Source organism: Bos grunniens, chromosome 2, assembly GCF_055505025.1.
Source record: "Bos grunniens cultivar Pamir isolate PY7600 chromosome 2, Bosgru_T2T1.0, whole genome shotgun sequence".
Classification (NCBI taxonomy): domain Eukaryota; kingdom Metazoa; phylum Chordata; class Mammalia; order Artiodactyla; family Bovidae; genus Bos; species Bos grunniens.
This window is the reverse complement of record NC_141166.1, coordinates 99,026,978-99,050,803: the sequence shown is the minus strand read 5'-3', so window position 1 is coordinate 99,050,803 and position 23,826 is coordinate 99,026,978. Positions and strand designations below refer to the sequence as shown.

The window sequence follows — 23,826 nt, the reverse complement described above, 5'->3', positions numbered from 1 at the left end:
ACACATAAAATAAAAACAGACACAGTAACGCCTAATGGACCCCTCTCTGCAAAAGTGACAAAACTACAATTTAGGTAAGAACACAAACATGAAGACAGACTGTTCTGCGATAGCTGTGGAATGACTTCAAGGTTATACCTGCAGGAAAAAACTCTGTTTCTGAAATAATTTTCTCTCCCGAAGTGATTCTGCAAAGAAAAACAATCAAGCGGCACAAAGAATTTAATGCTGAATGATCCTGTCATCCATTTAATCTCACCAACTCAGCAGTCACTCATTTCACATTTAATATCATAAAGTTTGCATGTACAGGGGAAAAATTATTCCATATATTCATAATTTAACTCTGAACAGGAATTGTGAACTGAGTTATTCAACTGAAAAGGAAATTATCATTTTAAATATGCAAAGGCAAGGTTGACTTTAACCGTTAATAAAGGAAAAATATTCTATTACTTTCAAATGTAAACCCAAGGTACAGCTAATTCAATGGTAAAAATTAAACAATTTTGCCTAATAGTTAATAATAATAATAATGCCTAAGTTAACAAATTTACATAAACCTGGCATAATACAATATATATCTATAGCCTGATTAACTTAAAAAAGGGGACAAATTCTTGGATTTTGTGGTTCCAATGAATGAATATTCATTATGTGCCAATTACCACAAATAAAAATATACAATATGGTTTGTAACTCTGTCTTCTTCTGAGGGCAGAAATTGTATTAAACAGACCACCTTTATAGGTCTCCTGACCATCCCTCCCATCTCTTTCCTGGACAGTCTTTGCTCACAGTAGGCGTCCTATATATATATATATTTTTTTATATATATATATATTTATAAATTATATATATTTATATATATATTTATAAATTATATATATATATATTTACCTAGTTAAAAGCAAGTGTAAATGAACTACAGTGGGATGGTGAGCATTTTTACATTCTTAGTTCATTTACCCAATAAATATTTGGGGGCTCTTTTACTATGTATTCCATGTCTGCAAGTGTAATTCAGCTGTGGATAAAGAGCCAGACAGAAGCTGTTCAAACTCCTGGAAGTTAAGAGCTCGTCAAACAAAACAAAGTAAAACAAAACAACCACCTATTGTGTCAATACATCTAAAAAGATGTCTCCAAGGGAATCAAACAGAACAAAAAATCAGTTACTCAAAATGTACGCCTCAGACAGAAAGACTTGGGAACTGTGCTCACAGGTCCAGCTGATCATTTATCAGACTACTGGAAAACATGGGCAGATGTAAAAATTTACCTGTTGTTGTTAGCTAACTTGGCAATCTAAGGACAGTTTTTTTTTTTTTGTACACTCAAATATATGAATAAATAAACCTGTTAACTATACTCTTGTATTATTTAACCACAGAGACACTCAAACTGGGGTTACGCTACATCATTAACACATGGAAGAGAAATGTTAAATTTTCACTGTGTCATATGCAGTTTAAGAGGACTGATCTCCTAAGAACCAATTATTAGCATTCAGAATTCTTGAATCCAGGCCAAAGAGTGTCGCAAGACATCTACCACTTGATCCCACTTTGAACCTTAATTCCATAATATTAAAGAGTAAAAGCTGTAAAATTTGATGATCCCACAGAAGTCACTAAGAAAAGATCCAATCTTACCTTGTGTCTGATGATTGCAGTTCAGGCACAGAAGACGTTCCTATATTACATAATTACAATTGCCAAGATAATTCAGTTACCAAGAGAAAAAATTACTAAGTTACTAAAAGGGAAAGTGTGAAGTTTTCAGTGTTGAACCTACAGTACAATGCTTTTAGCTAGGCTACAAACTATGCTTGTTTACAGCTGAAGTAAAAATTCTGTCTTCTGCATGGGGCTGAGGTGTGTCAGGGAGAACTATTTCATTGTAAATAAATCTAGGGGCCAAATAAAAGGAAGTTGCAAAAGCAGGTGTACAGCAGTTGAGTTGTTTCAGTTTCAGAGAAATAAAGTAAATAATTGTACTGGAATTTGTTCAGTTCTGGGCATTCTGCCATACAGGAAAGGGTGTGTAATTACTGAAGCTAACACATCCATGTAAAAATGAAGTAATATCAATAGAACACAGTTGGGATCTAAATTTCCTTTTTTATCTTCGAAAAATTAAGGATCTCTATAATGACTCTCATTTCACTCTTTGATATTTAAATATCACTTAAGTTAATATGAATACATGAAGGCAGAACTGTAATTTTCACAAAGTCAGAAAATATTATCTTTAAAGGTGATATTATTCTCTTTGAAAGCCTCACAAATGAAGAACATTTCAATTTTCATTCATCAAAGATAACAAGATAACAAAAGTATACCCAATACCTCACTTAGGACTTCACCAGAGTAAGAGAAGTACACGTAATATTAGCACGTTTTACCAAATCTATTCTTTGCTTACCATTTCATGCTATCTGGATTGAACTCGATCTTAAACCTGGATTCCAAACTTCTTAAATCATAAACCCAAAATAAGAGGGTGTGGTTTGTGGGAGAACAATGGAAGTTAGAGCACCTAGGGAGTCAGGCCAAGTTCAAATAGAGACCTCAATTATTCAAGAAACTTTATGACAGAGGATGAAAGAGTGTAATAAATATTACATGCGTGATTTTACAGAATGTAAATCTACTTGCACCTTAAAAAGAGCTATGAAAAATATTTAACGCTATTCAGGACTGGCCATATGATTTTTTAAAGGGTATTTCTACATCTAGTATGAGATTCTACCAATTATAAAAGTTCAATATACTCCCCCATTGATAATAAGAGTCTGCTCCTGGCTCCTGGCTCACTGCTTCCCTGAGCCTGTGACGTTAGCATGCTGACACTTCTAAGTTGCAGGGATGGCACTGAATTTCTGAATGAGTCAGTGTCTTACCAGATTCCAATTCCTTTCCATTCAAAGGCATGCTGTCCATTTCAAGGATGAATCAGTTTAGTCTATGATTTTTACAGAAGTGGCAAGGTTCTCTGAGGGCACTGCATTTGGCCATATTTCTTTACCTGACCACATATAAGCTAGGCACTAGATCATTCTTGGGTAAGCCTGAAAACTATCAGGATACAAAATAGTTTGTTTCCAACATCTACATTCACTTTGGGAATACTGTATTCTCAGCAGGAGTTGAACTGAACAGTAGAAACTGCCAAATGATGATCCTGATTGTATAAACCCAACAGCCAACTGGTGGCTTAAGTTCAACTGACACTTTCTATAATTTTAGACTGGAGTCCAAGGATAACATTGCTTTGCTAATCCCATGGGCTGACTTTTTCCTTCTCTTGAAAGATGATCCTTAACTGGAAGACATTTCTTTTGTGATTACTTGGTTTACATGATGATGGTGGATATTTTGTGACATCACCAAGATAAACCGCATCCTTTCATTCCCTACACTTCCTTTGCAGCTAAGTTGGACAGATGGAAGATGAAATATAAATTTCTTTCATATTTTTAAAAGACTTACGCCATTATTTGACCATCCATGTGAAATAAAATATAAGTTTGTTCCATGCAGAGATCAGATTTAATTTCTAGATCAATATGGATACCGTGCAACTCAAATTGTCTTAAAGATAAGAATGTACAGCTGAGTAACTAGTTTTCTAGGTGCTGTCTTGAGATTCTCTTGCTTAGTAATGCTTCTATGAATGTGGCAACAGATTCCACTATCCTTACAGAATAGCCAGTTGGTGACAAAGTGATCTGATAGCATTATTTATTTACTTCCTCTTTCAACAATCATTCATGCAGCTCTAGTATATTCAAGCCCTTTGGGCTTCCCTGGTGGCTCAGATGGTAAAGAGTCTGCCTGCAGTGCAGGAGACCTGGTTCGATCCCTGGGTTGGGAAGATCCCCTGGAGAAGGGAAAGGCTACCCACTCTAGTATTCTGGCCTGGAGAATTCCATGGACTGTACAGTTCATGGGGATGCAAAGAGTTGGACATGACTAAGTAACTTTCATTTTCATCCTCAGGTAGCTTTTACTTATATCATCCAAAGGAGCATGTGATGAGTCAGAGCAGTGGTATAAAGTGCTAAGAAAGATCAGCAGAGAGTTGACTTCAGGCTGGGGTGAACTTCGTGGTTGGCTTCATGAAAGAGGTAGCACTTGAACAGAAGTGAGTTCCTTCTTTCTATCTGCAAAAAAGCAAGGACTTTTTCTATAAAGGTACATGTATGCATCTATGGGACTGACATCAACATGAAAGGTCATAGCTTCATAAAAGAGAGAGAATATGAATCTCTGTATTTTGTCAAGAAAAAGGAACAGCTTCTGGCATGGGAGGATCTGAAGGAAAGAGAGGCCCAGTAGAGCAAGATTTCAGTGTTCCCATGACTCCCTAAATCCAATTTCAGGTATTAACAGACTAGTGATTTGTTAACAAGATGGCTACTGGTTGCCTGTCATTTTCTTCCCTACTACTTATCATGAAATGTCCAGGGGGAATTCACATGAGGTAATGTAGTGCTTGGATATAATTTATAAGAACCCAGATTCTTCCTCTCAAAATTCAGGTGCATGTTAAAAGATATTACTCTCCAATTCTTTAACCAAGTGCTTTGACATGATGTTTGAGTTTGTACTATGTCAGCATGTTAATAAAATTTATTTTCATTATTCTACTTCTTATAATAAACACATAAAGCTGTTTTAATTGGTGAGATCAACATGGTGAAGTTTTGGAAGTTTAATGCCATGTCGAAGTATATACTGTCACAGCATAAACATGGCTCGTATTCAAAAAAGTTTTTTTGTCTTCATATCAGTGGCCTGGAAGAAGTTTCTCAGTCCCGACAGACACATATTTAAAAGTAGAACCGCCAGCTTCTCTTAGGGAGGGCATTTTCTTCTTAAGTAGAGATGATGATGATAATAGTAATATTAGCCTTTACTATGAGAATTTACTAAGTGTAAGGGAGTGTAAAAACTTTACATAGATTAATTTAATGTTTCAATAACTATTACTATCTTCATTCTACAAATGAGAAACTGAGGCAGAGAGAGGTTAACAATCTTGCCAAGATGACACAGTAAGTAGTGGAGCCATGATGGGAATCCAGCCATCTCCCCCTCGCACTGAAGGAGTCTCTGTATCCCAACGAAACATTCATTCTGAGACACATCCACCATCAAACAAGGTCTGTTCTCTGAGATCAGCGGATCTGATCCCATCACTCCAAGCCTATGAAAATAAGGCACCTTTTTCCCCCCTATAATTGTATATCCTATCCAGTAATACTGCTCTTTGATACAATACATGACCAAGGACATAATCTAAAATTAATTATTTCATTTGAGTCTAACACAACTACAAATGTGACATTCTGACTAGTATTTTAGAATCAAATATATAAGGTAAACAGTAATTAGTTTTCTTATTCTTAGCTAACTTTTCTGTGCTCTGTCTCATTTGGCAGACAAAGGCAAGTGACATATTTCAGGAAAGTCTAAGAAATTTTTACTCTAATTACAGAGAAATTTGAGTATCTTGCTTTGTACCACACAAATCCTATGGGAACTAGAGTTAGCTATTTAAAATCAGGCAAGTATCTTGGAACAAGAGATAGATATGGTGTCTTGGGTTGAATGATGGATGCACTGAGTAATGAGCACTGACAATCTTAAAAGAAATTAAGAATGAAAACTGTAAATGTATAATAATGGACTCAAATTCTTAAGAACAAGAATAGAAGTGTATCTTCCAACTAAAGTGGGAGACATATGATAATTCTAATAAATAACAAATATCTGTATATTTTTTGCCTAACCCAAGAAACCAGAACTCTTTTTGTTTTCTCTCACAAAATATGCATTCAAAATACTATTCATTGCCAAAAGATAAAATTTTGAAGTCATTTGAGGCCATCAAAGAATTATAGGGCAAAAATTCTGATAGGTTTCCAATCTCTTCTATATGCAGCGTTATCTAGTTTAAAGATACAGACATGAAGGTTCCTACTGTTATGCTTACTGAGCACAGTTTCTGGTTTTAAGTTAGTTCTGGGTACTTTGATAAATTTACTGTCATATTTCACCAAAATGCAGTATACACTAAGAGTCACAAATAAATCAGAGCCTTCTCATTTTACAGCTCCTTGGGTCAGATCTCAGCAACTAAGAAGAAAGAGTCCTTTTTTTCCTCCCTAAAGGTGATAGATAATCTATAGTTTGGGAGAAAATGAAAACAGTACTGACTCTAATTTTCTTGTGTCCTCCCAAATTCTTAGTTTGTGAAATGTTTAAAAACTTCAAATTTCTGTAATGAATGAAAAATATTTTGACATCTTGCTACTAGGAAAAGTTGTGAAATCATTTTTTCTTGAAAATACAGCTCTAATGGCAAGACATATCTTCTAGTTTTAGAGCAATCTTTTATATACACACCCATCTTTAAGTTACAGCAAAAAATAAAATAAGGAAGTTTTAAATACCCTTTCACTCTTTGTCATCATTAGTCATGGGAGTTGTTGACACTGATTTTTCAAAGAATTCCGGCCTACATACAACATTTAAGCTTGTATCTCTTGAGGAAAAAAAGACTAGTATTTTAAATCATAAGATTTAAAAAGACAATTTCACTATTAGATTATCTCCAACAAAATAACCCTCACAGAGGGCATATACTTTTTGGTTGCTTGTGTGTTTTTTGAGGGAGGAGGGCAGAAAAGAAAAGTCTCCCCGGAGGTTTACACTGACATTCACCTTTATTAAGCTTCTAAATCTTATGCAGTTAAAATTTCTCTAAGCCCACCAAATCAAAATCTAATTTAGAAGGCTACCTGGATCTGAAGGATAACAGTATTAAGTGCCTTTAAAAAATCAACATAAACATGACATTTAAGCAAAATGGCACAGTGTGACAAGTTTTAGAACAGTAGCTCACAAGATGAGTATACTCTGATTAAGACAAACACAACAAATAGAACCTTTAATCCAAAAAATCACGGAGACAACCCTATGTAATACCTATGTTAAAACGTTCAACAGATCTAAGGCTATCACAGGCCTCAAGTTGCCAGAGTTCTGACAGAAAAGTCAGCGATGTGAAACACGCTTTACAAAGCTGGGCGTGCATGCACACACTCTGCAAGGTGAGCGAGACAGAGACACCGATCACCACTGATATTGTCCTTACTTGCAGACGCACAAGTATCCTGCATGTTCCGATTCTGACTGGCACCTGGAGCGGCTCTACCTGCCAGTCATCCCAATGTACTCAGGGATGTAAACACCTTATAATTAGAAAACGTGAAGGCGTCAAGGACGTTAGACAAATTGAAAACACATCCAAAGATTAATTTTTAAAGGCAATGAAGAAATAATTAATTGCAAAGTCTAAAATCAGAGGATGTACCTGCTCCTTCACGGAAGCTAGAATAGTGGTGGCTGTGGTCTCGGGTTCCATGCCGGGGCCAGTGGAGGCAGCTTCCTGGCGGGTCTGTGGTTGCCCCTCCTCCACCAATGAGGCCTGTTCAGGAGCTGGCATTCCTCCTGCAACCAAGCAGGCAAAGAGTTAACACTTTCATCTGCTCCCGTGCCGGAACAGGCAGGGGCTGCGTGCTTACACAGGGTTCCCAGGAACTACTACAGACTTCTACACACCATGATCACAACGCCATACGGCTATATGATGTCTAAAAGGCAACACCCAGGGTCAAAGTAGAACTAGTACTACCAAACACTAAAAAATAACAATAGAATAATAATGACAATAAAAAACACTGAGAAAATATTTAAACAAAATCATAGTCTAAAAATGATGTGGAAAGTGTTAAGGAAGAGGATGCAAAAATACACCAAGGACAATAAAGCTGTTAGATGCTATAAAATTGCTGAATTTTCTAAACAGGTCACCATTAAGTAAATATGATTACCTTATTATGAACAAAATAGTAACAAATACGCTAGACTGCTATAAGGGTCAGTTTTCAAAGAAGTACTTGAGTAAGAAGACATCTACAACTGTAAATGCTTTACAGTTGCAGAAGAGGCTTATGCATGAGAAGAAAAGGGAAAGTAAAACTTACAAAAGGCTTGAAAAAATAGGCGAAATTCTGTGGTATTTAAAAAAAATCAAGACTGCTGGTGGAGTATTATAGCTAGCTTGGTTTCCTTAGAGGAATCTGTTGATGCAAAGATGACAATGACTATGGTGATGGTGTTGAAAGAGAATTTATTTTTCAGGATCATAGACTGTGACAGAAAAATGGGTTCTTGCCAAGTGAATAGGTGCCTCTCCTACATAACACAGACTGAGAGTGGTGTGTTTGCCGGGAAACTTACTGATTTGATATGGATTTTTATATAAATTTGAAAAAGATTGGGAAAAGGTACCCATATAAAATGTTGTAAATATTCTAATAACTTGTTTACCTGTCAGTCTCTCTGTCTGTCTCCTCCAGAATAGAGTTTATCATACCATAAGACCAGCCTAGAGCCTGGCATATATAATATCCAACTAATCTTCACCAAATAAATGAATACATGAATGAGGACTGACTGTCTCTTCCATGTCTCATAACAGTCATTAGGCAAATCTGACCACAAGTGCTATGGTGCTCCTGAGATCTTATTTGCTTAATACATTACTCTGTACTTGTATTTGAGACCGCAAGTGCTATTTTTGACATTCTTCATAGTTTTCTCCTAAAAATGACTCTACTCTCATATTTTGATTTCTTTTCAACTTCAACAATGTTCATTTCTGTAGGATGATCTGGGGTGGGGGGACGGGGGAGAAGGTCCCCATTCCCTCAAATATCAATATCAACTTGCTGTTTATTTCCAAACTCAATCTGTAAGACAAAGGAAGATGAACATATCATCCGAGCCTCCACCTCCTTCCTCACTCTCCTGACTTGCATACTGGGGAAGCTGGGGTTAGGTTCCAGGGTGCTGTCAATGTTGCTTTACTGCTGCCACATTAATGGGCAGAAATGGAAAACGGGTCTGATGAGTATGTGTATTTTCCCCTAATGGGGCTCTCCATGAGGAGTTCTCATGGTTGCTCTAGAGGTAAATTCTTTGTTGGCAGTTTCTGTGGAGCCCCAGGCCAAGTGCAGCCTCAACTGCAAAAAGGAGGACCTCCAGTTCAAGTTTGAGGAGGACCTCCAGGCTTAAAGTATGCGGGTCCAGGATCATAACCTAAGTGCCTTGAACATGAGCTACCACTTCCTCACTTACAAAAAGAGCTTACTAATTCTTCCCACAACACCATCGGATGATTTTTATGACAATCTTTATTTTTTAGTATGTATGTTAATATTGATATATAAAATAGTGCTCTCAAATATCATTGTTGTTGTTAGTTGCTCAGTCGTGTCCGATTCTTTGCTACCCCACGGACTGTAGCCTACCAGGCTCCTCAGTCCATGAGATTCTCCAGGCAAGAGTACTGAAGTGGGTTGCCATTCCCTTCTCCAGGGGAAAGTATTATTAACTGGATAAAATGATGCATTTCTGTATTTAGCCAGTGCTCATTATAGATAAGATTTAAGGTCTATGAAAATAAAAAAGCCAAACATAACAATCCTAGACTTGCACTTAAGGCTGGTAAAGATATGAAAATATTCTATGCCATCAAAAAACTACACACCTTAAAATAAGCAGATGGTTGCAAAGAACAAAAATGTTACTATGCAACAGTGAAACAAATAATGCCAAGAAACAAAAATTTTAAATGTCAAGAGTATAATACCCTGAAATAACCAATGTATAAGAAAAAGAGAAGCAAATTTTCAGTGAACAAAGAGAATTTGGGAAAGAAAGAAACATCATTGGGGAAGTAATTACTCTTGACTAAAAATAGGAGGATCGTTGCTATTTAAAGAAAGATACTGAAAAATACCGTTGTAACTGCATTACGTCACTGTGAGTGCACCATATTTAATTTCATGATATTTATTTTCTGATGACTGTCCAGATCTATGGTATCAGATGAACATCTTCTGAATACCACTTTGCCCATGTAACAACATGCAGGGTGATACCGGGGTACGGGCATAAAGAAAGGTCACTGATCATTAATGGCTCATCATCTAGCTGAGGCAGCAAAATATGAGTCAGACCAAGACAGAGGCAAGAGGCAAGTGATGGAGTAACTACACTGAAATCAACAGAAAGAGGTGATGAAAAAGAAACTCTTATTCAGCAAGAGAGGAGACTTGCATAGGTAGGCATGATTTCTACTCTCAGATTCCTCAAAACTAGGAGACACTGCAGGCAATCACCAACACTCACGGGATAGACGATGATGACCAGGGTACCCAGGCTTAAATGAGTGTGAGACACTTCTCTACACCTCATCTCTGAACGGTCCCTAAACACCATCACCAAGATGGGGCAAAGAAGGGATGCCATACTACTGACAAGCTATACACCTAGTAAAGTAATCTGTTCATTTACATAGCTCTCCTAACAATTTTAGGAGCTGGAAGGAATCAAGCTAAGACTAAAGTTACAGAATATTATTACTTCTCCCCATTAGCAAAGCAAAAAAGCAACGACTTCTTATATGGCAAAAAGACTGTGAGAAATTAAGCTTTGTGCTTCCCTCAATTATCTCAACTGGCCCGATCTGGGCAATTACATTTTAGGGACCTGGGTACACTTACAAATAAGTTGCTGGACCATTCTGGCTCTTTGAAAAATCACAGAGAATGGAAAAGGTGCCAGAAAACTGGAAACAGGAAAATGCCATTGCTGTTTTTGGAAAGAAGAAAGTAGACTCTCTTCACGTTACAAACTAGAGAGCTAGACATAGATGTTGGGTGAGATTCTTACAAGGATTTTATCCAAGAGATGACTGTGAGAACCAAAAAGGGGCATGCCAAAGAAAAGTCATGTTAAGCTCATCTAATTTCTCTTTGGCACTGTAACCACGGAAGTGCAGTGTGTCTAGACTCATTGAGTCATGATGATGTTAGAAGTCCCCCATGGTATTATAATCAGCAGAGAAATAGGGCTGGCACAAGGGCAACTGCTGCCTCTGACATTCTGTAAATAGCTGAACAAAATACATCAAACTACAGAGGTTTCTAATGTAATGCTAGAGAACTCTGATCCTGGCCCAGCCCTAACCAAAAACTTTAACCACAATGTAATAATAATATACAGGGCATGCTCAAACTCTTCAATGAGTAAGAATACTGAATTTACCAGGTGATGAAATTCAAATATAAAAATTGCTGATACACTGCAATAACGAGTTGCTTCTAATGAGATGTAAAAAAAAACAAAAACACCAAGCATAAACAAGGATCTTGTACTTAGGGTTAGCTCAGCAGCACGCAGGGGAAAGATTTAGTAGGCACTTGGACTTCCCTGGTGGCTCAGATGGTTAAGCATCTGTCTACAATGTGGGAGACCCAGGTTCAATCCCTGGGTCAGGAAGTTCCCTGGAGAAGGAAATGGCAATCCACTCCAGTACTATTGCTTGGAAAATCCTATGGACAGAGGACCCTGGTAGGCTACAGTCCATGGGGTCGCAAAGAGTTGGACATGACTGAGAGATCGTCACCATAATCACCTTAGGTTCAAGAGCACAATGAGTGAATCAAGAATGAAAAGAGGCTTCCACAAAGCCAAGGTGATGCTATGTTGTATCGATATCGGCATTTAAGGTGATAGAAAGAAAGGGACAAGGGAATGTACACCTCTTCTTCAGGTCCATGTCCACTTTCAGTGATGGGTGGCACATTAACAGGAATGGACACAAATGTATTCATTCGAGAGGATGAGTAGGATGGTAAAAGGATTCCACCATTTATTTCCAGGCACAAGGACAAAATTAATGATGAGCTTGAAGCTTAGCTGAGAACACAGGAAGAACACTTGACAGAACAGGAAGAGAAAAATCTGACCTGAACAAGAAATCACAAGAACAAGAAAAATCTGACCTGAACAAGAAAAGGACCACGCAGACAAGCAAAGGTCTATGAATATCTTCAGGTCTGCCAAGCACAAACAAGGTCAGAATTTTTGGTCTCAAGAGCTAGACCAAAAACTAATGGTTTTGTACCAAACTTGTATTAACCTAAATTACTACTGTCTTTATACTCTGAATCAAATCTGGCTAACAGTTATGTTTCATTATATTTATATTGTAAAATTAAAGGTTGGCGCTATGAGGGCAAGCTCAGGAAGGTCTTTCCTTTCGGAGTAAAGAGCCAGATATCCAAAATTTCAAGAACTAAACCCCCAGAGGTGGTATATTCCCCATCGCTGGAGGTCTTTAACCACAGTTCAGAAGATCAAGTAGCAGGGAAGGTACAGAAGGAATCCTGCACCGGGTGTGTGTCAGAAACAGGAGACAAAGTTCTCTGAATTTGGAGGCGGAGACAAAGATATGAGAACATCTATGTTCTGAACTGATGTGAATGCTCTTCAGGGGTTTTCAGAGTGTTGTCTACCACAACACACCTCTCTGTAAAAAAGCACCTGAAGGCCAGGACACTGTGTTTTTCCTGAGAGAATGATGGTGACTGGAAGTCTTACTGCTGACTGTTTCTGTTTAGGTACACAAGAAGTTCAGAGGAGTTTGTAATCAACTCTTACAACTGTGTTCTCATTTTATTCCAGCCTTTTGTTACTTTCTTATTACTTCATTTTATTTCACTACTTTTTATAATTCTGTTGGACAGCATTCTTTTGAGCCTTGTGAAATACTTTTTGGAAAGCTATGAACTGTTATGTGTTTTCACTAATACCTCTATTGAAGACAAATTTTTACATAAAACTGTTGGTATAACATAGTGTGTGTTTCTCATAGTGAACTCACAAATTAACAAGAAATTTTCTGTTCAGGTTACAGGTCAAGTACATTCTAGTGTGATTATAAAAGGTTTTCTTTGCAGGCTGTGGATGTAATATACAGGAATAACTTAAGACTCAACTACAACCCCCTTTATCACAGATGAAACTAACCCACAAAATCATCTCCACTAACTTAATGAGATAGAAGATCAACTAGATAGTGGATTTTCCTCTATTTACCCATTTCTACTCGCCTTACTGATAATTTTTGTCAAAGTATAATAATACACTTTATTTTGTCTTATCCAGTGAAATTCACTGGATTCTGTATTTTTTCTCCATTTTTTTGCATAAGTAAACTTAAGTATTAATAGCACGACTCACACCTTGAGATGGCCACTTACACTGTGTGCTATGTAAATGGTGCTCCCAGAGTCAGGTGGAGTACTGACACGGTTCGTGTCATGACAGGTAAATCCTGTAAAACTGTTGATAAAAACTAAAGATTCTATATTGGATAAACATAGACTGCACTTTGGTATTTTCAATCCTTCTAAACAAACGTTTCTTACACAGAGCAAAAAAAAAAAAACAAAAACGGAAATCTTCTTTGGAAAATACAAGCTGGTTTTAGAAAAGGCAGAGGAACCAGAGATCAGATTGCCAACATCCGCTGGATCATTGAAAAACCAAGACAGTTCCAGAAAAACATCTATTTCTGCTTTATTGACTATGCCAAAGCCTTTGACTGTGTGGATCACAAGAAACTGTGGAAAATTCTGAAAGAGATGGGAATACCAGACCACCTGACCAGTGTCTTGAGAAACCTGTATGCAGGTCAGGAAGCAACAGTTAGAACTGGACATGGAACAACAGACTGGTTCCAAATAGGAAAAGGAGTACGTCAAGGCTGTATATTGTCACCCTGCTTATTTAACTTCTATGCAGAGTACATCATGAGAAATGCTGGGCTGGAAGAAGCACAAGCTGGAATCAAGATTACTGGAAGAAATATCAATAACCTCAGATATGCAGATGACACCACCCTTATGGCAGAAAGTAAAGAGGAACTAAAAAGCCTCTTGATGAAAGTGAAAGAGGAGAGTGAAAAAGTTGGCTTAAAGCTCAACATTCAGAAAATGAAGATCATGGCATCCGGTCCCATCACTTCATGGCAAATAGATAGGGAAAAAGTGGAAACAGTGTCAGACTTTATTTTTTTGGGCTCCAAAATCACTGCAGATGGTGACTGCAGCCATGAAATTAAAAGACGCTTACTCCTTGGAAGGAAAGTTATGACCAACCTAGATAGCATATTCAAAAGCAGAGACATTACTTTGCCAACAAAGGTCCATCTAGTCAAAGCTACGGTTTTTCCAGTGGTCATGTATGGATGTGAGAGTTGGACTGTGAAGAAAGCTGAGTGCCGAAGAATTGATGCTTTTGAACTGTGGTGTTGGAGAGGACTCTTGAGAGTCCCTTGGACTGCAAGAAGATCCAACCAGTCCATTCTGAAGGAGATCATTCCTGGGTGTTCTTTGGAAGGAATGATGCTAAAGCTGAAACTGCAGTACTTTGGCCACCTCACGCGAAGAGTTGACTCATTGGAAAAGACTCTGATGCTGGGAGGGATTGGGGGCAGGAGGAGAAGGGGACAACAGAGAATGAGATGGCTGGATGGCATCGCTGACTTGATGGACGTGAGTCTGAGTGAACTCCAGGAGTTGGTGATGGACAGGGAGGCCTGGAGTGCTGCGATTCATGGGGTCGCAAAGAGTCAGACATGACTGAGCAACTGAACTGAACTGAACTGATAGATTCAGTTTTTTTTGTTACTGTTTGTTTGTTTTAGGATTTGGGATCCCTTAAAGCACATAGCTGTCTGACATGTTAAAGGGTATAAAAAAGATAGGATGGGGATAACCAACAGGGTAAGAATGTAACTCTGAGGGGGGATGACTGGATTGAGAGGTGAGATAAGCATACATTTCTGCTATTTTCCAACTCACAACACCATGAAATAATGGAAAAGGCATTTTCTCTTTTTCAGGATAAGAAAATTAGCCAGTCTAAAAATTCAAAAAACGCCATCAGTATGCCAAAATATTAGAAAAATAATGGTTGCAGACCTATGGCAAAATAACCAGAAGCAACCAAACCACACACACACAAGCCTGATGAGTGGCTGGAGCAGTAGGTGAGGGAGCTCAGAGTCAGAGGATCTTGGAATTCTTAGACCTGGGCCATGATCAGATGATCAAGAGGGAGACAATGCCACTAGGTGGTTGGTTGGCCCCTGCCCTGCACATGCTCAAGCGGCAGTCACAGGCAAAGATGGAGAGAACCGGACACAACAGGGCCTCAGGCAGTATTGATGCCCAGAAGGGCAGAATTCTCTGAACATAAAGAGTGAAGTGGTAAACTAACATCTTTAACGTTTAAATTGAAAACTGTGTCTGTGAAAGAGAAACACAGCCAAAGACCTTGAAAATAAGTTATAGGATAAAACCAAAAATCTCTATCAATGCAATGAATAGCAGAATTAATTTTTATAAAAAGAATATTTCCTAAGAGTGATGTAAAGGATTCAATCTGAGCACTGCACCCCACTCCCTGCCTGAAGAGAGAGAGAAAAAAAAGATAAGAGTAGTTTGGAGACTTGAGACTAGATCCAGGAGTTACGTTTATTTACAAGTATGAAGAAGAGAGGAAAAAAGGAGACTACTCAAACAAGTAAGAAATGGAAATTTATGAGCTGAAAACTAATATTTAAAATTGGCCAGTAAGTAAATAAAATGAATGAAACAGATTATATCTAAACCCAATCCACTGAAATTTCTAGGTTCCAAGGATAAAGAAAAGATTGTAGATGTTACCATGCAGGAAAAATAAATTGCATACAAAGGAATGAGAATCAGTTTCACAGAAGCCTGATGGTTATAGTAACAATTTCCAAGTACTAATATATATATAGTATATATATACAGTATATATATATATTTCTAATATATATTAATATATATTTCTAATATATATAATTTATATATAATCTAATACATATATAATTTCTAAGTACTTCTATATATAGTATATATTACTATATATATATAGTAATAATTTCAAAGTACTAACCAAAAATCATTATTCAAATATGAAGAAAAATAAAGGCATTTTAGGACATACCAGGACCCAAGAAAATGTGGCTTCAATACTCTTCAAAGGAAGTTCTGCAACCAAATAACAAATATGACCAAAGAAGGGTTAGTACACAAGAAACAGTGCTAAGCAAATAACTCAGGAAATTGAAAGTTAAGTCTAAAGAAACTCCACATGCTACCAACAGGAGACGTGTGAGGAACTGAAGAAAGTAAATTGTTCTACCCTGACCAAGTTAGCAGCTGACTGCAGCCACCTGAGTGAACTCAGGTAAGACTAGCAGAACCTCCTTAACAATCTAGAATTACGAGAAATTTAAAAACTGTTGTTTGAGCCACTGAGATTTCAGATGACTTGTTACATGGTAAGTGATACTAACCGATACAACCATCAAGACAAGAAATGAGGATACAGGGGGAAATTTTAAGTTATCAGTGTTATTTTTAAAGTATTATAAGATTAAAAAATTAAATTTTACATGCTGGATTATCTTCTAAAGATAGTTTATTTAATACACTATTGCTCTTTGACTTACTAAATAAGATACTATAAATTAGGTGTAACTGAAAATATAAAGATGAATAAGACCTCCTATTCAATTTATAGCCTAAATGGAAAGACACGGTAAATAAACATCCACAATAAAATACATCTCAAGATAAATGGGGTACTAAGAGCTCAAATACAGGAAGCTCAAAGAAGGGCTTCAATAGCATGCATAAATAAGGACACTATACTAGGTACAGTGAAAGCGCAGTGAAAAAGTGAAAAGTGAAGAGGAGAGTGAAAAAGTTGGCTTAAAGCTCAACATTCAGAAAACTAAGATCATGGTATCCAGTCCCATCACTTCATGGCAAATAGATGGGGAAACAGTAGAAACAGTGGCTGACTTTATTTGGGGGGCTCCAAAATCACAGCAGGAAGCAACAGTTTGAACTGGACATGGAACAACAGACTGGTTCCAAATAGGAAAAAGAGTATGTCAAGGCTGTATATTATCACCCTGCTCATTTAACTTATATGCAGAGTACATCATGAGAAACACTGGGCTGGAAGAAACAGAAGCTGGAATCAAGATTGCTAGGAGAAATATCAATAACCTCAGATATGCAGATGACACCCCCTTATGGCAGAAAGTGAAGAGGAACTCAAAAGCCTCTTGATGAAAGTGAAAGAGGAGAGTGAAAAAGTTGGCTTAAAGCTCAGCATTCAGAAAACAAAGATCATGTCATCTGGTCTCATCACTTCATGGGAAATAGATGAGGAAACAGTGTCAGACTTTATTTTTTGGGGCTCCAAAATCACTGCAGATGGTGACTGCAGCCATGAAATTAAAAGACTCTTACTCCTTGGAAGGAAAGTTGTAACCAACCTAGATAGCATATTCAAAAGCAGAGACATTACTTTGCCAACAAAGTTCCGTCTAGTCAAGGCTATGGTTTTTCCTGTGGTCACGTATGGATGGGAGAGTTAGACTGTGAAGAAGGCTGAGCACCGAAAAATTGATGCTTTTGAACTGTGGTGTTGGAGAAGACTCTTGAGAGTCCCTTGGACTGCAAGAAGATCCAACCAGTCCATTCTGAAGGAGATCAGCCCTGGAATTTCTTTGGAGGGAATGATGCTGAAGCTGAAACTCCAGTACTTTGGCCACCTCATGCGAAGAGTTGACTCACTGGAAAAGACTGATGCTGGGAGGGATTGGGGGCAGGAGGAGAAGGGGACAACAGAGGATGAGATGGCTGGATGGCATCACTGACTTGATGGACGTGAGTCTGAGTGAACTCCAGGAGTTGGTGATGGACAGGGAGGCCTGGCGTGCTGTGATTCATGGGGTCGCAAAGAGTCAGACACGACTGAGTGACTGAACTGAACTGAAAATCACAGCAGATGGTGATTGCAGCCATGAAATTTAAAAGACTCTTACTCCCTGAAAAGAAAGTTATGACCAACCTAGACAGTATTAAAAAGCAGAGACACTGCTTTGCCGATAAAGGTCCATCTAGTCAAGGCTATGGTTTTCCCAGTGGTCATGTATGGATGTGAGAGTTGGACTGTGAAGAAAGCTGAGCACCGAAGAATTGATGCTTTTGAACTGTGGTGTTGGAGAAGACTCTTGAGAGTCCCTTGGACTGCAAGGAGATCCAACCAGTCCATTCTAAAGGAGATCAGTCCTGAATGTTCATTGGAAGGACTGATGTTGAAGCTGAAACTCTAATACTTTGGCCATGTGATGTGAAGAGCTGACTCATTTTAAAAGACCCTGATGCTGGGAAAGACTGAAGGCAGGAGAAGGGGACGACAGAGGATGAGATGGTTGGATGGCATCACTGACTCGATGGACAGGAGTTTGGGTGAACTCCGGGAGTTGGTGATGAACAGGGAGGCCTGTGTGCTATGGTCAAATGGGGTCGCAAAGAGTCAGACACAACTGAGCGACTGAACTGAATACTAGGTGCAACACAAGGACACAGGTAGGGAGAAGCCTAGCTATAATGCATTCATTTTATTAAGCTTTTATATGTAAAAATTTGCTTCAGGTTTAATAGATTTCTCAAAATCGTCCCTAGACTCTTGTTTTATAATATATGCAATTAAGGGTATGGCAAGCCATATCCAATCTAAAGCTGTTTAAACAAAAATTTGTTTTTATCATTAGTTTTTCATATCAAATGCTAGTATTAAAGATTAAAGACTAATAAAACCACTAGCACAGCACATATGGGGATTCAGAAATACGGTAATTTATAAGTGAATAACCAGAGGCAATAAAAACAGTAAAATTGTTTAATTAAGGACTTGGGTATTTAATAACATTTATAAGATCTATTTTTAAAAGAAGTATACAGTCTACTAACAACCAGTTATCTTATGCAGTATTTGTCTTTTTAGTTTATGACAGTGATTTTTTTTTTTTAAACATGGACTCTTTAAATGACTTCTGAGTGTCTTGTGATCTACACCAGGCTTTCTAGCTGATAATAACCTACAAGTTCTGTATTAGATATCTCAGAAGTGTTATATCAGACTTCTTTTTAAATTATAAATTTATTTGTAATTTGAAAGATTCAATTTAAAATTAAAAATTTCAAAATATGCTCCATGGACTACTTCTAGTACATCAGAAACAATGTTTCCAACGTTGCAAAGTATAAATGTGGGAAATGCTTCCTCTTGAAGATTCCTAAAAACACTGTTATTTAAAGTGAGACCTGTGGGCCAGCTATACCGGCAGCCCTTTAGAGCTTAGAAGAAACGCACAATTTCAGGCCTCAAGCCAGACCTACTGAATCATCTTCATGTGAATAACATCACTAGTGTTTTGTACACATGTTCAAGATTCAGAAGCAGTGGCATAGAGCATTTAAAGACTGAGAAATCTCAAAGTAAATGAACCTGTTTAATCTCATCTATTTCAGTATCTCACACTTATCTGACCCGCAATTGTTTTTAGGGCCACCTATTAACATTCTGAGGAATATGCTTTGGGAAATCCCACAAGATAATAATTACTATTAATGAGCAAATAAAGCTAGAAAGAGGTACTGCTCCATCCTTCACAATTAAAATAGGGCTCTCTCAGCTTTTCCAATAATGTCAGCGTATTAAAAGAAAAACATTAAGTACTTTAAAGAAAATAGTACAGAAAAATTAAAGTTCTCTTCAATAAAGGCTCCTTCCAACAAAATTAAGCATGGAGTTGTGTTTTGGCTGCTAAGTTGGGTAACAATTTCTCGGAAAACATCATTTCTGAATGAAGGAATAAAATAGTTTTCCAGAAAAAGAACTCAACCTGCTCCAGGCCAGGTGTGAACTTTAATTATATTTTTCATGCTTGTCTCATAAACATTTATGTGGAAATATACATGGTATATGGTACACATTGGTACCATGGCTGGGAAGATCAACTCCCCATCCGAGACATACAACAATTTGCCTAAAACAAGTCCAGTTCAATATAGGTACTAATCTAGAAGGTGCTTTCCTAAAAGCACAGGTGAAGAAGGAAAGCTGACAGTTTTGATTTGGAGTATTATCAAAAAACACTGATCTTATAAATGCTTGAAGTCACTTTTAATAATACTGGTTTAAGTAATAATGTACGTAATGATTTCAATTTTTCAAGTAGCTCTGGAAAATCCTACATCTAAAAAGGCATCATAACTGGAAGTATGGTAGATTAACAACTGTAATAACAGTCCTTTTTGTCCCTGTCTTCAACAAGCTGAAGTCAGAGAAATGATACTTGTATTTCAGCCTCCTTTAATTAGTTTAATTAGGGGTTCCCTGGTGGCTCAGATGGTAAACCATCTGCCCACAATGTGGAAGACCCGGGTTCGAACCCTGGGTTGAGAAGATCCCCTGGAGAAGGAAATGGCTGCCCACTCCAGTATTCTTGCCTGGAAAATCCCATAGACAGAGGACCCTGGTAGGCTACAGTCCATGGGGTCACAAAGAGTTGGACACGACTGAGAGACTTCACTTTCTGTCTTTAATTAGTTTAGATTTTGTGCACTTAATACTATATTTTCCAGAAGACACACACATTTCCATACTTAACATCTCCAAACAGCTTTTTGAAGAAAGGACAAGAAAAAAATTACAAATCTTCTAGCATTTTATCACAGATGGAGCATGCAGTGAACTAGACTGAATTTCCTATTCACTGTTCTGCATCTCCCAATCATACACTCTAGATTCAGTGAGACCAGGGACTCTTTTCATCTAAATCACCACGGTATTCTCAGCACCAATAAAATGCCTGAAACATAGTAGGTGCTCAATAGAGTTTGTTGAGTGAAAGAAGGAAACAATGAGATGAAGACTGAGGGGAAGAACGACAATGTATTTTCACTTTTATCAAAGAAATATTTATGTGCCAAGCAGTGTTAAGCTTCAGAATCATCAAGATGCTGAAGAAGCTCACATTCTAACAGGAGAGAAAGGAATAAAAATAGTGTGATAAATGCAACAGAAAAGATAATAAAATATGCCACAACAGGAGGGACATCCAGGAACATGAGAGTTTCTACAAAGACAAAGAGACATAAAACATCACAATGTGCTGTGTTCAGAGAATGCCAACAGATTAAAATTAGGGTGGAGAGGAGGAGAAGAAAAGGACAGAGAAAACTCTGGATATGAAAAGATGAAGGAACTGTTGTTGTTGTTTTTAGCTGCTCAGTTATGTCTGAGTCTCTGCGACCCCATGAACTGTAGTCTGCCAGGCTCCTCTGTCCATGGAATTTTACAGGCAAGAACACTGGAGTGGGTTGCCATTCCCTTCTCCAGGAGACCTCCCGGACCTACAGATCAAACACAAGTCTCTTGCATATCCTGCACTGGCAGGGGGATGTTTTACTACTAGCGCCACCCGGGAAGCCCTGGGAAATAAACTAAGAATCAGTAAATGCATTCCCCTCAAGAACTTTATAAAATCTATAATCAGGAAAAGATTATAGAAAACACAGATGTGATTTATGCCCCATCACATGTAATTAACATCAGAATTGGAGGAGGGGACATTGTGAGTGTGAAGAACAGGAGAGGAAAATCTAGATTTTGGCCCTGTCTGGGGAAGTCAAATGTATGAGGCTACTAGAAAGATCTTCTCTGTAAGCTCTTTAAGGCAAGAGATGGTCCTGAAACGAGACCTCTCTTGAAACTCTCCTCATCTTTAACAGGATTCTAGGTTCATTACTGCAGCAGTTACCCGGGTGCCAGAAGGGAGAAGCCTACTCAACAACCATGAACACTCTGGCAATTAAGAATTCATAATTTAACAAATGAGTGCTCTGGTTTACAGATTAGTTCTGGTTCCTAGAAGTGCAGAACTGAGGACAGGCTCAGCACTGTGCTAACCTCAGAACTCAGGATGGGTTTGAGGGAGGCCTGGCCTCTGCCACTAGTTATTTCCCCCCCAAAACAAATCTAGCTGAGGAGTGGTTCACCCCAATTCAGAAATGTAAGAAAGAGTAAACACAAAACAAATGAACAGGTTAGTCAACACGAGTAACTGATGTCCATTAGTCACTCAGGAGTATGATAAAAACAAACAGCTACATACTTACCGAGCTGCCCATGAAAGTTGTACATGGGGCCCTATCCACAGTCTACCACTTCCGTTTATCTGCTGTGCTTGTATGCTGCGTGACTACCATATGCATGGCAATGAAACGTGATTCTTTCAACATTCACTAGTTTAAGTCAACTTCTGCAGAACCATGCCTTAATTCTAGGTTATCATTTATATCTAAAATCTGTTTTTAAATTTTGCTTTCAAAAACCAATGTATTTACTCATCTAAAGTGCAAACAATTTCAATACCAAGAACCAGGATAGCATGGTTCTGTATTCCACATGTGACATCCAGAAAGCACCTAGGAGGGTTCCCCTATTTTATACATCTTAAAAATAAAGCCTGCAGTCATTAAAGTTCACAGTATTTGTCTACTTCTCATCTGGTCTCCCTGGGAGCACAAATGCATACAAAAGCCTATGCAACGATACAGAACTGTCTTTAACTTTGCAGTAAGCAACCAGAAAAACTTCTCTCCAACAAGGTGTTATCATAACATATAAAAAAAAATGAGATACAATTCATAACATACCATTTCTACTTGCTTTACTACTATCCATTTTTATGACTAAATATATTTTAGTTGAGATTTTTTTTTATTAAGCATTCTAGGGGACTGATTCAGAGAGGGTATCTATTATGAATAGTTTGTGTTTACATATGCTATTTCATACATAACATTTTAAATGGCATGCCACAGTCAAAGGAAAGGTAAATAAATGTTTTCTGGATGAAAGCTTGAATGCAAATAAAATTGGACAACAGAAATGTTTCACTCTGAAAATGTCTTCCTAACTGGTCTTAGTGTGTCTGTCTGCCTGTGTCTCTCTCTAATAACTTTCCAGAAGGAAGTTCAGTCAGGTAATACAGTTAACCAAGCAAATATTATTCATCAGATAAATAATACATTAAATATTTTGAAATTACAGCAAACTCTCCCCCTCCAAAGGGCAGAATATTTGTTTGTTTTGAAGTACTACTAAGTTTCAGCATTCAAATAAAATTTATCTCAAAATAACTAAAAAGCACAATTTTGATCAATGTATACAATATATATGGAAAACTGAAACCACTGACTTCAAGGATTTGAGAAAATGTTCTGTGAAGATTGGTCTCACAGTAGAAGCCTCTAACATGGGCTTTTAGACCTTTGCCTGTTTCCTCTCCCCTGCATTCCTCTCCTCCCTCAACCCACATGGGCTCACAGAAGGCTTCCCTGACCACTGTGGTCTTCCAGAACAAGAGGAATTGAGCAGCCCTTTGAAGGATGAAGAATGGTGGATGGTGGAAATTTATACAGCAGTATAGATCACCACAGAAATCAGAGGCAAAAGTCAGGTAGAAATCTGGAAGGGACCCCACTGCATCTGCCTGTCCCCAAACCGTGGGCGTCCTTGCACGCAGTAGCTCCCTCAACACAAAGCCTCTCTCTTTGGTGCTAATCCCAGGCCTGAGATCTGCTGTGAGGTTGGCTGAGTGGAATCACAGCCTCTCCCTCCCCCTCACAGAGCTCTAGCTCTGGACTGTCTTGCTGCTTCCTGAGAGTAGCTACTCCACCTCCTGTCATGTCAAATTCCACAAGCAAGCATAAAACCAAGCTCACTGCCTTCTGCCTCACCAAACTGTTTCTTCCTTTGACAGAGTTTGTACGTGCCTCCTTCTTAGGAAGGCATTTCTCAACGTGCTCTGGAAATGCTTTTTTTTCTTTTTTGATGACTCATTCCTCTGGTCCAACTAATCTAGAGTCTTAACCAGCACCCAATATTCATTTTCACCTACTTGTATCTGTCCTATAAATGTTCTCTCATT

General features: G+C 38.0%; 1 protein-coding gene across 48 annotated transcripts in view; it reads right to left on the bottom strand.

Annotated features, from left to right (window-relative positions):
• The window catches only part of PKP4 (plakophilin 4), a 258,819-nt gene that overhangs the window by 179,923 nt on the left and 55,070 nt on the right, over positions 1-23,826 (bottom strand). For 38 of the 48 annotated variants that reach the window (XM_086354067.1, XM_086354075.1, XM_086354209.1 and 35 more), the window contains one exon: positions 7,387-7,523. In XM_086354067.1, the coding sequence (XP_086210193.1) occupies positions 7,387-7,518 (132 nt within the window). In that variant the 5' untranslated portion in view covers positions 7,519-7,523. Of the gene's footprint in view, positions 1-1,655; positions 1,976-7,167; positions 7,265-7,386; positions 7,524-23,826 lie in introns of those variants that run through there. The other 10 variants (XM_086354216.1, XM_086354203.1, XM_086354364.1 and 7 more) reach the window with 6 other exon arrangements.